The sequence below is a fragment of the Columba livia genome, chromosome 7 (assembly GCF_036013475.1).
Source record: "Columba livia isolate bColLiv1 breed racing homer chromosome 7, bColLiv1.pat.W.v2, whole genome shotgun sequence".
NCBI classification, from domain to species: Eukaryota; Metazoa; Chordata; class Aves; order Columbiformes; family Columbidae; genus Columba; species Columba livia.
The window spans coordinates 16,497,575-16,513,528 of record NC_088608.1 but is presented as its reverse complement, the minus strand read 5'-3'; the positions used below and the strand labels follow the sequence as shown (position 1 = coordinate 16,513,528).

General features: G+C 58.7%; 1 protein-coding gene across 14 annotated transcripts in view; it reads left to right on the top strand.

Moving 5' to 3' along the window:
- Positions 1-15,954, top strand: part of TNS1 (tensin 1) — a 66,097-nt gene that overhangs the window by 31,119 nt on the left and 19,024 nt on the right. For 8 of the 14 annotated variants that reach the window (XM_065070679.1, XM_065070681.1, XM_065070682.1 and 5 more), the window contains 2 exons: positions 8,317-10,014; positions 12,585-12,665. The exons of 3 other annotated variants lie outside the window; for them this stretch is intronic. In XM_065070679.1, the coding sequence (XP_064926751.1) occupies positions 8,317-10,014; positions 12,585-12,665 (1,779 nt within the window). The remainder of the gene's footprint in view (positions 1-8,316; positions 10,015-12,584; positions 12,666-15,954) is intronic. 3 more of the 14 variants (XM_065070683.1, XM_065070685.1, XM_065070686.1) reach the window with 1 other exon arrangement.

Sequence of the window (15,954 nt, the reverse complement as noted above, 5' to 3'; positions counted from 1 at the left end):
TTTCCCTTAGGAGAGGTGGACACCTCACTGGCCCTGGAGGGTCTGCACCATGGCTTGGAGCTGGCAAAAGCCCCTTGAGCACCAATTTGGATGCAGTGAATCGGCTGCCCTTGCCTGCTTGGCAGGAACAGGCAGGACTTGTTTGTCCAAGGGTGGTGGAACCCCATCCTGGCAGCCAAGCCACCTGTGGCTGAACAAATGCCTAAACTTTTCTGGCCTGGTCCAGACAGGTGTCCCTGGAGTGGGGACAGCTGCGGTCCCTGATGTCCCTGAAGGTCACTGGCTACTCTGAGTGGGAGCTGTGGGCAGGGTGGGGACTCTGGGTGCTTGGCGCAGGCAAAGGGATCCCTGCCCACAGTGAGGACATGGGGCCGGACCTGGGGCAGCTGCGCGGAGCTGGCACGGGCACCTGCCTTGGCATGGGGTGGTAAACAGGCAACTCGTGACATGTGGGCTCAGCTATGCAGCAGGGAGGTGGGGGCTGTGGGTCTGGCCCCGAGGGAAGGGAACGCCTGTCCCCACCGTGAGCTCAGTTCATTGCTCTGCCCCTGCCCTGAGCCGGCAGCCCCTCCTGTCTGCAGAGACCCGAGTGCCTCGGTGCACATGTATTCCCCTCTGGTCCTTGGGGTAGAGCCGCAGCACCCCCAGCCCCTCCAAGGGCTGCAGGGGAACCCCAGGGCTCCTCTAAGTCCCCTCCTGGATATCTCAGGTGTCAGGGCTGTTGATGTCCCTCCATGCACCAGCTGGGCTGTCTCACTTGCAAGGAGGGTGGCTATGGGGAATTAGGGAACTTTTGCAATTGGTTTGGGCATGATCTGGGACTGCTGGAAGGTGAAACCGGAGGCAGGGGTCTGCCCTGTGACCCGTGCCAGTGCAGGCAGCTGTGAGACAGCCTATCTGAAGGGGGTCTACTGCTGCCCGCTCCATGGGGCACCTTGAACAGTCGTGAGGAGAGCCACCCTGGGCTTGGGGGTCTCCCGTCTTCCTCCTGCTCAGTGTGCACTTTCCCTCTTCTCCAGCATGTCCCAGGCTGGAATGGGGAGAGGGGGATCCCTGTTTATGGTTGTTCTCGCCTTATTTGGTCGGGGAATTGCACGCCACATTTTTGGCACCACCAGGCGCGAACGAGTGGTGGCGGGGGGGGTGGTGGGGGGGCAGTGAGGCTGGCACAGGGACCTGGGCTGGGGTGGGATCAGCCGCTGCTCCTTGTCCCTGCCACTGCCTGTCCCTGCCGCTCGGCGAAGGCTCCCCGCAGACCGGCACCACAGCCTGGGCAAACGGGATTTGGATTGCCTGGCAACCGGTGGGTCCCCCGGCACCGCGTCTCTGCCAGTCACAGCCACTCTCAGTGGGGTGGATGTCCTTTCTCCGGTGGCTTTGGCTCAGTGTGGGGAACCCATCTGGGCAGGGGGGTGGGGGGGTACCTGACAGGGTGGGGGTGACCCTGTGGGACCCTGAAGCCAGAGGGGCAGGTTGGGGATCCACCAGGAGATCTGCTACGCATGGTGCCACCCTTAGCTCTGCTGTGCTTATCTGCAGGGGCGCAGGGAATGGGAAACTGAGTCGCAGCAGGATCGCTGGCTGACCAAGCTCAACCAGGGCAGGGGGCATGGGCAGGGGATCTGAACCCGCACATCTTGCCCTCTGGCCAGGAAGGAACCCAGCTGGGTGCGGCAAGCAGGGGCTGCTCCACGAACCACCCCCACAGCACAGGCTGGCCCCGTTGATGAGCTCATCCTCCTGCCTTACCCAGGCAGGATCCCTGCTGCCTGCCAGGCTCAGGCTACCCCATGGTCCTTAGCAAGAGTGGGGTGTGCTGGGATACCCCTGTGGACCTGTCCCACTGCCCATCATCCGTCCCCATGTGGCACAGGGGAGGTGAGTGTTGTCCTCAAGTGGCTCATGGCTTTGCCTGCTGTCCTTCCTCCTCCTCAAAGGCTTTGTGGTTGGTGCCGGCTGTGTGGCGGGTTCCTGCTGTGGTCCCCATAGCCATCAGTTGGCTGAGAGTGGAGGCTGGTGGGTGGTGATGGGGCACTTCTTCCTTTGAGTGTTTGGAGGTTCAGATATCCCCTGTCCTGTGTGAATGAAGTATGCTTTGCCAGCACTGTGGTGCCTCTCCTCAGGGGTCAGGCTGGCTCTAGGCAGGCAGGAGACCTGTGGATGGATGCAGCACTGCTGGGTTTGCAGCTGGTTGGAGGATCACTGCAGAGAAAATTTGGGGGTTTCACTGAGGTATGTGGGCAAAGCTGTATGGGGAACATCAATGGCCTGGTTTGATTTTGCTGAGAAAATCGACACTGATAGAGAGCAGGATGCTGCGGCTGGGCATGGAGCGGGTGGGTGGAGGGGTTGTCCCCATGGTTTGTCTATGTGACTGTGGTGGAGGGACACTTGGCTGTGCCATGCTGGCATGGTGTGAGATAATGCAAAAAGGCTGACACAGCAGCTCCTTGTACTGGCTGTCCCTCGGACCCACCTCATCTGGTCCTGCCGCACCCAGCATCCGGTCCCCCTCCCTGCCGCCCACCTCTGTACCATCTCCATCCCCACCACAGGCCAGTTCTGCCCGCCCCTGCTTTGTGCTGGGAATGGAAGGGGGAGTGCCAGGGCCTGGCCAAATCCAACATCTGTGGGAGACTTGCTAAATTCCCACCTGAGTCATGGTTCTGGCGCAGGGCTCCCCTGCAGCTCAGCCCTGTGTGCAGGGCAGGGCTGGCCAGGGTGGGGAGCGGCATAAGCATCCCACTCCACTGGGGATGGAGGTCATGGCAGAGCCTGAACCCCCACGTGACAAAGGCTGGGGGGTCCCAGAGCCCCAGGTTGAGCTGGATGCCGGTTCTGCACCTTTCCATGGGTGTAGGGTTGCTGTCAGCCATTTGTCCCCTGTTTGTCTCGCAGTATTTAGGGTCCCCCAGGAGGGTGGGTGTCTCCCCTAGCAGGTCTGAATCCTGCCCCACATATTTGGGGCTGAGACTGCCCAGCCAGGGCACACAGGGGCGGGTGAGCCAGGCTGTGCAGAGGCAGAGAGCCAAATGGGCCAGGCTGGAGCTGTTAAAGCCATCACTGGAGCTGCCGGCAGGCTGCTGCACTCCCCCCGTGGCTGGATCCGTCCCCTGGCTGGGCTTGGCGGGGAGGGGAGCCGCTGGCTCTCTGTTCGCCTTCGCCAGCTGACTAAAGCTGAAGGAATCCACTTCCCCCTCCCCATCCCGCCCCTCTCCGCTGCTCTCTACTCCGGCTGCTGCAAGGTAAGTGCTCGGCGGGATGGGCATTTTGGGGGGCAGTGGGGACCTGGCTGGGCTGGATGGGGATCCACAGGCAGTGTCTCCCCCTTGCTTTTGGTTATTCCCCATGGGAGAAATGCTGGAGCATCCATGGGCTTGTCTAGACATTTCGGCTGGAGCATGGCTGCTTCCAGGCCAGGGTCTGTCCCCTGACCTGGTATTTGGGGTTGTGATGTGGGGGGGTGATGGGGTTTGGTCCCGCTGGGATTGAGAAGCAGGCAGGGCTGGGATGCAGGGAGGGAGGGACGGGCTGATGGAAGCTCAGCCCCTTCTCTTCCTCCTTTAAACAGTTCTTGAAGTCAAAGCCTGCCAGAGCGCCTGTGCATGGGGCCGGGGCTGTCCCTGGGCAGTCTGTCTGGAGCAGGGAGCCCTCGACTTGCTCTCCTGTGGGCTGCCTGCAGCTGCACAACTGGGCAGAGAAGCTAGCAGACCTTGGAGGTTTTGGGAGGATGCTGACTTGGCATGTGCTGCTGTTTGAGAGCAAATGGGGCTGTGAGTCAGGGGGCCACTGGAAACGCTGCTCTCATCCCCCTGTCATCATCCACGGGGTTGTGGGAAATGCACGATTTGGGGGATTAGAGTGGGGGGAGCCTCATGTTCTCCTGAGTACGTTGTATCAATCAAGGAATTGAACCTTGAGCATGTATTCAGGGACCTAGACATGAGGTAGGTTCACCATCACCTGGACTGGTGAATTGTCAGCACTATCTCAGTGTGGATTTTGCTTCGGATGGAGCAGTACAGTCATGGGGGTCTTCGGGATAGACAAAGTCCATGCTGTGCCTCCTGCCATGGGACAAGGCAGCACGTGCCATCCCAAAACCAGTTCTGGTGTGTCCACATTGTGCTGCAGGGCTGGCATGGCAGAGAAGGGGGTTGTGAAAACAGGTCTGGTTTGGCAGAGAGCGTGGTTGCTGGCTTGGCCGGGGTGGGTTTCCACTCCTCTTTGGCTACATATTTATTTAAGATGGAGGAATTCAGGTCTCCAGCAAGACATTTTGGTTTGCAGTCCCGGCTGGGTTACAGTGTTGCATATGGCCTGAAGGGACATCCTCACCCTGAATGCCTCACTGCTTTTTTTAGGAACAGGTGTGACATAGATGCACACAGGAGCAGGGCAGGGCTGGTGGTCTCAAACTGGGGGGCGATCCAGCAGGGTGATGCTCAGCCCTGGTGTGGGGTGCGTAGGCTGTCCAGCTGTCTGTCCGTTGCGCCTAGGAAACAGTTAATGTGGTGCAGCGCTGCCTGTGGAGGAAGTAGTTAATATTCATAGCTAGGAACTGTCTGTCCAGCCGTCCTCCTTCCACAGCTCCCCGCCCTCCCAGCACCTCGCTGGGGTTAACCCAGGCTGGGGCTCGGGCAGCCCCCAGCTGCCTTCCCCTCCCACTTGTCCCTGTGTGGTCGGGGCGGAGGGGACCAACCCATCTCCTGCCTCCGCTGCCTTCCTTTCCTCCATCCTCTCCTCTGGCACCCCATGTCCTGGGGGTACCCCTGTATCTGAGCCCCTCTGGCACCCTGCTGCTGTCAGGGCTCCCCTCTCGCTGGCCCCGTGGGACAGGGCGCTGGGGAGGGAATCGCTCCTTCGATGAGAGGGAAAGCAAAGCCAAAGGGACAAACGCCAACGAAAGCCAGCCCTGGGCTGTCGGCTCCTGTCCTGGGCAGACACACGGAGCTGGCTGCAGGCGCCGTGTGAGCTGCCACTGTGCCAGGTCCCCCTGGAAGGCTCTGGTGCTGGACAGGGTCAAGGAAAGGGATTTTGCCACCCACTCCTCTTCGCCTGGGATCTTTTCTTCCCCCTTGGTAAGTCCTGACTTTGTTTTTGTTTGAGAGAGGGGAAAGGGCTGGAGGTGAGTGGGAAATTCATGGCCGTGGTGTCCCACAACTCAGGGCTTGGAGTTACTTCTTGCCATCGTATCTGAGCACATGATGAAACCAGAGCAAGAGAGGGCTGAGCTCTTCCCCATGGGACTCGGCCCACATCCTTCATCCTACGAAGAGTCCCAAGACTCCAGGATCTTCCATGCCAGCTGGCGCTCCAGAGTTACCCTGGGACCAGGACTCTGGGTGATAGGGAGCAGAGGCAGCAGGTGGGATGCTGCTGAGGGCACAACCAAGGGAGAAATGGTGCCCCAGCCTTATACTCTACGCTGGTACAGAGACCTGGCCAGGATTTGTGCTGGTGCCTCATGCTATATGGTGCATTCCACTGGGCATGAAGTGGATGGCTGGGGTTTGGGCATGTGAGCTGACCCCTCATCCTGTTGTCATGTGTGCCCTGGACCAGTTTTTCTCCCAGATGTAGCTGTGGTGTGCAGGGGAGGGAGAGGGCAGAGTGTTGCCCTGCTGGGGCAGCAAGGCTGGCAGCAGGGGTAGGATCAGACTGGGCTCAGCACTTCTCCCAGCAGCCTCCATACAGCCAGAGCAGACAGAGCCGAAGCAGGGCTGAGCCCTGGGTGAACCCAGCCCACGCTGGAGTGGCACAGCCTGCCAGCCTGGAGCTGCTCTGACCTTCAGGGATGAAACCTGACCTTGCTGGGAGCTGCAAACACTTTGCAAATGGGGACCTGGGATCGTGCTGCTTTCGGGATGGCTGCTTCAGCTGAAGCAGCTTGTCTCCGCTTCCCTTGTTTGTTTTTTTTTTTTTTTTTTTTTTTGGGGGGAGATTTTATTCAAATTATTAGGTGATAAGCGATGGACAGCCACGTGAGCAATTGTGTGGCCTTGGAAGCGGTGCTGGGAGCAGGATTTGGCTTTTGGCATCTGAGCCCAGGGGATGTGTGGGGATGAGGACAGGGTGAGCAGTCAGGTGTGGGGCAGAGCACCCATGGGCCTGACTGATGGTGGAGGTGTCATGGCACCTTCCTTGCTTACTACCCTGGTACCACTCTTGATTTGGGGGCCCCCATGTCTCCACCTGGCCAGAGGGCTCAGGGAAGGTGGGACGGGGGGCTTGGTGCTTTCTGGCTCTGCTGTGAACTGCATTGTGCCACATCCTGACCTCTATTCGAGACTTTTCTCCCAGCTGTGGGGCAGTGCTCAGCCCACAGTCTAATTAAAGCCTTTCCCATCTATTTTCTCCCTTGGTGCCACATGCTTTCATTTGTATTTATTTATTCCCTTTTCCTCTCTATTCTCCTACCCTATTTATTATCCCAGCCCTCACCCTGGCTCTTGCCTTGGTTCCTGGGACTGGCCAGTACCCATTGCTGCCGTCAAACAGGAGGGCTGGTCCTTTTCCCCAGCTCCAGGCGATGTCTCAACCTCTCCAGCATTGACACTGCCCCTGGACACACTACTTTTTCCTTTTTCCCTCCACGGGAAGGGATTCCCTCCCACTCTATGCCTTTTCCCCTGTATGGGAGGTGTTGAGGAGTCAAATACTGCTGGTTCCTGGTTATACTGGCTGGATGAAGGAGCTCTGAATCTCCAGAAGAAATTGTGGACTTATATCCTCATTCTTTCCTGCACCAAGCGCCCAGAGAGGACCTTGCTGCATGATCCTGGGGCACCTTCAAGCTAAGGGGGAGCTTTGGGGCCTGGTTACCTCCTTGAGATGCTGCTGACAGGGATTCAGGAGTGGAAAATTTCTGGCGAGGAGGGGACCCTTACTTGGTAGGACATGTGCTATGTGTTATCACCCCTCTCTGCTTTAACAGTGATGGGGGATCGGCAGTGTGGTAGCTGCTGGGGTGCGGGTGTGGCAGTGTGGGACTGGTTAAGCTGTCCTCAGCTCGTGGCTGGCTTTCGGAAGTGTTTTGCTCACAGATAGGGGTGCTCTGATTTCACACTATCACACTAGGGCCGTCTTCCGTCCCTGAGTCAGCCACCTGGCTCCCTGCCAGGGAAGAGTCATTTTTTCCTCCAAAAGAAAGTGTTTAATGCTGCTCGCGGGCCCTTCCAGGAAACCTCGGCAGGGAGCTGGAAAAACAAGAGTCTGCAGCCCAGCCTGTGCTGTGCACGCTCTGTTGTCGGGGACACGGCTTGGAGGCCATCCCTGTTGCTGTCTTGGTGGCCAGGGGTCCCTCTGTGCCCCCAAAATCTGTCTGCCCTGTTTGTAAAAGTTTAAAGGGTGCAGCTGTTTGTGATCTAAGGGCTGCTGAGAGTGGTGGGAGTTGGGGAGCTCAGAGATGGGATGCAAGGTTGTTGGTGATGATGCTGCTGTACCCTGGCTGCCCCCTGCTTTTCGGGGCTGCAGAGTAAAGCTGGCTTCTCGCACTAGCCTCGAATCGCGATACTGAGGCACTCAGTGCCTCCCAGGGAGGAGTTGCTACGCGTTTGGATTTGGGCAGTGGTCCTGCCTGTGCAGGAGCTTCAGGGCAGGAAAGGTGTGGGGCAGATCCACCGGCCTCTGTGAGGGAAGGGGAAGGATAGAAAGGGTGAGAGCCTGTCTGTAGCCAGAGAAGAAAATGTCAAGGTTGGACAACTGGCTGGATCTGTGCATCATCTGGCAGGGAGGGGAAAGGTGGGTCCATGGTTCATCTGTCCTTCACCCGTGGGCTGAGTACATCCATCCAGCTGGAGACATGCAGAGCTACCAGGCCAGATCCTGACCATCTCTGCCCATTCTCCTATGGCCCTTGGTGCATCTCCCCTGCCCTCCCTGGTTACCTCCCTGGTGCTGTGTGGCCCTTCAGGGCTGACTGAGCCCTGTACTGTGGTGGTGAAGTCATGGCTGACTGTATGGGCAGCCCTGGCCCTCACAAGCCATGGAAGGGAATTGCCAGGAGTGATTCCTGGAACCAGGGGGAGCGATATTTGGTGAAATGGCAGTGAAGCAGGTGATGCTTGCAGGGCAGGGCAGGACAATGTGCAGAGTGGGATCTGTGGGCTCATGGGGATGGGGGTGTCTTGCTCCAGTGTCTCTGCATGGTGGCGCCTGTGGGATTGCGGAGGGTGCCGAGGAAACGGCGATGCTGGTCATTAAGTGTTCTGGCGGCTCAGAAGAGATCGAAACCACCGGCTAATGGGACCCATTAGCTCCGTGCAGAGAGCCAGCAATTGATCTGGGGTCTCGTGTTCATTTCTCCCCTTGCAGAGGTTGGGCACACACAAGGGCCCCTGGACGGGAGCCTCTACGCTAAAGTGAAGAAGAAAGACTCCCTCCACGGCAGCACCGGCGCCATCAACGCCGCCCGTCTCCCACTTTCGGCAACGCCCAACCACGTTGAGCACACACTCTCGGTGAGCAGCGACTCGGGCAACTCCACCGCTTCCACCAAGACTGACCGGACCGATGAGCCGGGGGTGCCCAGGGCGCCCGGTGGCCAGGCGGTGCTGAGCCCCGAGGAGAAGCGGGAGCTGGATCGTCTTCTTGTCGGCTTTGGCTTGGAGAGTGCGCCACCCATGCACAACCACGCGCCTGGGCCCGTGCCGGCGCGCCTGCCTGCCGTGCCGGGCCGCCACGTGGTGCCGGCTCAGGTGCATGTCAACGGGAACGCGGCGGCGCTCGTGGCTGAGCGGGAGACGGATATCTTGGATGACGAGTTGCCCAACCAGGACGGGCACAGCGTGGGCAGCCTGGGCACCCTCTCCTCTTTGGACGGCACCACCACCACCAGCGAGGCCGGCTACCAGGAGGCGCCCCGGGTGGGCAGCCTCTCCTCCCTGCCCAATGGCCCCTCAAGCTGCAACGGGGCTGAGAAGCTGCTGAAGGAGGGACTGTATGACAGTGAGCTGCTCTCCAACGGTGGCTACCCTTACAACAACCAGAACACCATGATGGGACACCACCTCCGTGACCCGCTGCCTCCCTTGCGGCCCTCAGCATCAGCTCAGGACCACCTGGCTGGCTACCCTCAGCGCCCACCGGGCTCCCACGCCCCGGGCTGGCTGCAGCCCCAGCCGCTGCCCAGCTCCCAGCCCTACCTGTACAGCTACGACCCTCCTGGTGCCTATCGCTCCCGGTCCTTCCCAGTGGTGGACATGGCCAAGTATGATGGGAACCCAGCACTGCCCCAGGCCCCAGCTCGCAGCACCAGCAGCCGGGAGGCTGTGCAGAGAGGCTTGAATTCCTGGCAGCAGCAAGGGGGGAGCCGGCCACCTTCCCGGCTGCAGGAGGTTGGCCTAGAGAGCCACAGCCCCAGTGTCTCCAGCTGCAGCCCCCAGCCCAGTCCGCTGCAGCCAGTGCCCCCCCACAGCCACAGCATGCCTGAGTTCCCCCGGGCGCCCTCCCGCCGGGAGATTGAGCAGTCCATTGAAGCGCTTGATGTCCTGATGCTGGACCTCGCGCCTGCCGTCCACAAGTCACAGAGTGTGCCTGCCACCTCCCGCCAGGACAAGACGGCGGGACCCTTGCTCTCCTCTGTCTCAGCCCAGCCCATTGCTGGTCTTTATGCCCAGCCAACTCCACAAGTGGCCCAGCCAAGGTCCTTTGGGACATCTGTGAGCCCTGTGGCCTCCGAGCCTCGGGGCAAAGCCTATTCTCCTGGAGAGTCAGACTATGGGGTACACGAGTACCGGGAAACCTATTCACCATACAGCTACCAGCCAGCTCCAGTGCCGGAGCCAAGGAACTACAGCCAAGCCCCAGCTGGACCAACAATGGGCATCCTCCCGCTCAGCACCTCCTACAGCCCCGTGGGGTCTCAGCAGCTCCACGTCTCCTCCCCGCCTTCTCCCACTGTCACACCACAAACCCAGATGCCCCCCAAGGGACTGGAGAGCTATGAAGACCTGTCGAGGTCAGCAGAAGAGCCTCTGAATCTGGAGGGCCTGGTGGCCCACAGGGTGGCAGGTAGGACACTTTGATTCCTTGAGGGGACAGGGGAGACTGCATGTCCCAAGAAGCTGGACCCCACGGGGGTGGCATGCATGGTGGAATCAGGGATGGGAGATGTGGCAACTCCTCGTCCATTCTGGATCCGGGCTTGGGACTGAACCACCGGCCGTGAGGACGTGCTGGGCAGGGAGGCAGCCTGTGGCACTTTCCTTTGCCGAGACCACCCCCCTTGCAATTCGCCGACCACAGCAGCATTGCCCATCCTCACCCCTTTTGGGTATGGGGCTGGTCTGTCTTCTGTGGCAGGGCCATTTGCTGGGTACCAGTGGTATTTCTCCCTTTTGGGGAGAGTATAGATCAGTTTGGGAAAATATTTTCAGCTCTGTCTGCGGGTGTCCTGCCTGGACCCTGCTTTGGACAGGATGCTCTTCCTGCCTGGAGCGTGCTCTTGTGTAAGGTCCCAGCAGAGAACTTGCATTGTGTTCAGTGTAGCTGGGCTCCTCCCTGAGTTTAGCCCCCACTTTACCCCCAGCGTGCTGTGCTTGGTGCTCAGACCTCCTCCCTGGTGTTTAGACCTCCTCTCTGGGCAGTCAGGGTGCTGCTAGAGCTGGGGGTGGCAGGGTGTAGGCTGGCGGCAGCCTCTCTGCCTGGTGGCCCAGCCAGCTTGGCCCTGGGTGGTTTGAAGCTTGACCTAGCCTTGGGGTGGTGGTCAGGAGCTGGGAAGGTATTTCCCAGCCCTGCCAGAGGGGCTTGGTGGCAGGCTTGGCTGAACATGGCGCTGAGCATTGGTGCTGTTGCTGGGTGAAGGCATTTGCTCTGTGTTGCAGAGGAGACTCTGTCCTTTGATTCCCTGCCCTCCCATGGCTCCAGCTCTGGGGCTTTGGGGACACAGAGGGTCCCAGCCCCCTGTGAAGGAGGTGCCCTGCAGCAGGGTAGGTGCCCTCCCTCTCCGCTGCTTTGTCTGCAGTTGTTGGGTTGTGGAGCGACATTTGGGAAAGGTTCGGGGCTGTGGCCAGGCTGGGGGCCAGCTCATGATGCTGGGGCTTGGCAGCTCCGTCTTTTCCAGCTCTGTGCTCAGTCCAGAAACTCACCCGGCATTAGAGGGAGGAGGAAGAGGCTTGCTTGGAAAAATCCAACACCACCAACCTCCCAGGCACAGGAGCGGAGTCACTGTGGCACCGGGGCGAGGGGCAGGTAGGGGATGTGGAGGGGTGCAAACATGCTGGAGGCAGTTTGCATGCATCCGAACCCGACCTCAGTGATCCAGGTCAGATGCACAGAGAGATCCAGAGCTTGCACAGAAGGTTCAAACAAACCCAAGACTGCCTGGATGCCCAAACTTTGCTATATGTCTGGACTGAACGTTATAGGGAGCAGATCGCTCCTGAACTACCCTGTTTTCTGGAAAATAAGACCTACCCCGAAAATAAGCCCTAGCATGATTTTTCAGGATTTTTGAGGATGCTCGAAATGTAAGCCCTACTTCAAAAATAAGCCCTAGTTACAGTTCATAAAAAGTCAATTTAAATAGTGTCCACATATAAAAAAGTAAGCACCTTTTGGAACAATAATTAATATAAGACCCTGTCTTATTTTCGGGGAAACAGGGTATGGAGGGAAAAAATGGGATGGAAGAGGATAGCCTCAGGAGAGGTGGAGCAGTATTTGCAGTGTGTGAGAAATGGATATTTGATGGTGTCTACTAAAAAATGCATCCCCCAACCCTGGGGTCACGTCCTCAAGGCTGGGCTGAGGTCACTCTCATCCCCCTGTAGCCTCTGGGCTTCCTGGGGAGGACAGGTGTCCCAGGGATGGTCCCCAGCCTGTGGCCACCTGTCACTGCTGGAGCCTGGCCGTCTGTGCCGAGGCGGGGACTGCGCGGGCGGACAGCCTGACCTCCGGCGGGAACGAGGTGTCCCAAAGCCAGCACCGAGAGGGGATGGCTGATGGGGGTGGTGGGGCACGGATGGGTTTGTTTACATTCCCTGCTGCTATAAATGGCCTGTGTGTCCCAGCACAGCGATGAGGAGCATCTCTCACCTCCTCCATGCCTGGCGGCGGAGAGCTCCCGTTCATGCTTCCTGCTGATGATGGAGGGGAAGAGATGGAATGGGGCAGTGCTGGTGTGCCCTGTGCCTCCTCACAGAGAGGAGCTGGTCCTGCCATCCTTCAGTCCCCATTGTCTCCCATCTGGGGTTATCCCTTGCCCCAGCCCTGGGCATCTCATGGTGGAGGAGACCTGCACAGTGCCACCCCCAAAGGGACAGTGGTGGTGAATTATGGCATTGCACAAGGCCACATGTGGCTGGGAGCCACCGCTGATTTCCTGTGTGGGTTTATGCAGTGCCTGGAGCCAGGCAATTTGGGTGATGGGAAAGCAGCTCCAAGATTTGTCTGAGCTTCCTTGGACCCCAATCTTGTCTGCTGGAACCCATCTAATATTTTCTCTTGTTTTCTCTCTCTGTCTCCCTGTTGTATCTTGTGACATTTGTCCTGTCTTGCCCCTTCCTCTCTCTATGGGGGACTGTGTCTGTCCTGTGTGACCTCACACCCTCCTTGCACTCCCTTTCCTGGTACACTGGCAGAGTACAACGCCAAGCTCAGGGAACTCAACAAGAGCACCAAAGTCCCCCGTCCTCCTCTGAACCAGCAACGGTCCTTCTCCGGTTTGTTCATTCCACCTCCCTCCTTCTTTGTCCACCATCCTTTGCCATTCATCTTTCTCCTTCTGCTTCTCTCCTAACCTCCTTCCTTCTCATCCTTCCTTTTCCCTTAATCTCTCCTTCCTCCTTCCCCTTTATCACTTTTTCCCTGTCCCTGCATGCTGAGTGCTCTGTGTGTTGCATGCATGTGGGATGGAGGGAGCCTCAGGAGACCCTCTCCATGCAGGCTCAATTTCCCCTTTCTCAGGATGATGCTCAGGGCCCCCCCTTGACCTCCTCCAGTGATCATGGAGCCCCTGGCCCTGGGTACAGACTCCCCTGCCCACGCTTGGCTTTGCATCTCATCTAAGCCTAGCACTGCTCTCTGGTGAGGTTTCATCACTGGGCTGGATACAGACCCTTGCTGCAGTCCCTCCAAGCTTTGCCCTGGCTGGGGTGCAGCTCTGCAGACCCCTGGTTCAGCCAGCTCCTGGCCTGGCAGGGTCTCACTTGCCTCAGTCTGGGGATTTTCTCTATGGGTCCACCTGCAGCTGAGTGGGGAGTGAGGGAGGGCCCCTGGATGTGCTAGTTTTGGGGTGAAACATGGACAGACACATCAATTAAGTGCCCTGGGAGCAGGGGAACAGTAAACATGTCTGTGCCCAGTGGGATGGGATGAGTTGGGCTCTGGCAGAGAGAGGTATAGGGCAACGTCTGCTGCTGTTCTTCATGCGGGGAGGGAGTGAGTTCGCGTCTGTCTTTTCCCTGGGCATCGTATGTCCATGTGGCTTTAACTGATGGGTGCTGCATCCCAAGGGCCATGGGATGCTGCTTTGCCCTCTCCTCTCCACTGTGGGGGCATCGCCTGGCCCTTGTCTGGCAGTAGCTCCAGCATCTCATACCCAGAATGCAGCTGCCTCCTGATTTGGCCCAGAGATGCAGCTCCTCAGCTGCAAAACCACCTGGGTTTAAATCCCTTCTGTTTCCTTGTCCTCTGGCTGTTGTGCTTCTGCTCTTCCCGAGCCCTAGAGCTGTGTCCTAGGGCAGGACTTTGCTGGGAGGGGGTTGCTGCCAGGTTAAGGAGTTAAATAGGCAGCAGAATGGGTGGCAGTGCCAGAGATAGTGGTGGCAAGGGTGGGGAGCAGGGTGTGGGCTGCTGTTCCCCCTTTGTGATGGGGACCACCTCCCCGCCACCGCCCCGCAGCCGAGCATCCATGGGAGGCTGGAGATGGTACCGTGGCTAAGGGAAGCTCTATGTGTGCTGAAGGGGCACAGCGAGCAGGGGAAAGGAGAATTTGTTTTTCAAGCGTAGTTTCCAGCCCATAAATCACCCCGGGGGGTCAGGGGAGCCGTGCTCAGAGCCTGGGTTTCCTCCAGGCTTTGCTCCGGGCAGCCCGTAAAGTTTCCCACTCTCAGCTTCCGAACAATGAGTCTCTTTTTTCCCCTCTCGTTCCTCCCCTCCCTGCAGTTCCAGCCTCTTTCCATGTCTGGGGAGTGGAGCAGCCAAAGCCCGGTGAGCGCCTGGGTGTCCTGATGGGCCAGATCCGGCACCCTGCAGCTGGGTGACACGCAGCCCTGAGTATGGAGCAGGGGGTCCCACACTGTAGGTGTGTGATGTGTACTGACAGCCGGGCTCTGGTGAGCTGCTGTTTGTGGTTCTCAAATGAAAAATGCAAAGCAGGGCAGGCATATGTGATCCTTGCCTCTCTGCAGCGCTTGGTCGCTGCAGCTCACTTTGGGATGTTCCAAGGGCTGCTCCTGGTGATGCTCTTGGGGTGTGCAGGAAACCCCACAGTGCACAAAGTAAAGGGGTGAAAATGTAAGGGTTTGTGTTATTTGTCCTCCCCCATTTTGTTTCTCCCTATGCTTACAACTTGGGGCTTTGTTCCCTTAAAGCGAGGAACAGGGGAAAAAAATATAAGGTGGCCCTATACAATGCTAGCCACGGCCATTGTGCCTGCAGGGCAGGTTCCCAGAGACCCTCTCATTCCCCTTGTTCTCTCCACGGACTGTTTTAACGGCTGTCCCCTGCGCTGGTGAGCACCTGCAGAAGGGATTGGGGAGTCGTGTTTCAAAGCTGCTCTTAGTGGAATTTTCCAGGCCGCCTCCGTGGCTGGAGCCAGCCCCGTTGGCTCGAGTCCCCCGCCTCCCAGCCCGGCCGCCTCCCCCCCCCAGCTGTGATTTTATTGTTGTTGCCGTTCACTGGGCTGATTATTTAGAAATGCACCCAGGCCACCTCCCTCCCGCGCCCCCAGTCCTTTCCCCGCTCCCAGCCCGTTCCCCAGGGCCGGGACAGCTCCGGTGCGGGAGCAGGGACGAGGGGCGGCCGGCGGGTGCGAGGCGTGGGTCCCGCACGGAGCCCCGGGGAGTGAGGGGAAGCAGCTGATGGCTGCTTTTCCTTAGCCAGCCCGTGGGAAAAGAGTTGGTGTTTGAAAAGTGCATTTCCTGGAGCGTGATGCTGGCCTCTTTTTTTTTTTTTTTTTCCCCTTCTTCTTTTTATATATTGTTTTTTTTTCTTCCCCCCCCCCGCCGTGCAGTGTGCAGGGCCACGGGGAGTGTGAGCCCTCCCTGCGGGAAAGGTGGAGGGGATGGTGCTGTCACCTCTGCTAGTGGGGCTGAGACCAGGGGTCACCCCACTGCTGTGTGGGTCCTGAGGGGGGAACGGGAGTCCCATGGAGCTCTGAGCTGTGATGCTCTGCCTGGTTCCCCTGCACTGAACCCAGCACCATCGTCCCTGAGCCTTAATTAACCTCTTAGTCAGGCGAGATGGGGCAGAGAGTGTGTTTTGGCCTTGCTGGGGGGTTTTAGGTCACACCCCTCATCCCAGCCCCCCAAATCCCCTGCCTTGCGCTGGCTTTGTTCTCATTCCTGGGCTTTATCCCAAGCCATGGGCTCACCAGTGGGCTCTACCAGACCCTGACAGCCTGGAGTAACCCATTCTGTCACAGTGACTTGCTTGCTCTCTTCTTCACCCCAGGGTCTCATAGCCCCTTGGTGCTGTCCCAGGCTGTGGGCACTGGTGGTGCTGGGGCCTGGGAAGGTGGTTTGGGGGCAGATGGAGAGGAGATCATGATCTCCCCTTTTAGGAAGGCTTTGTGCTGGTAGTAGGAGATCAGCAGTGGTTTGTTGGGATTTCCTGCACTATTCCTCTGGGGTTTTTCCTCCTGACCTGGTGTTCCCTCTGCTTTAGGGACTTGCAGAACCAGGCTTTTTCCACTGCTATGGTTGAAGCTGCATCAGGCTGTGGGAGTGGGGATGCAGCTGAACGCAACTGCTCCGGTGCTGGGGGATTTGACCCTTTCCCACCATGATG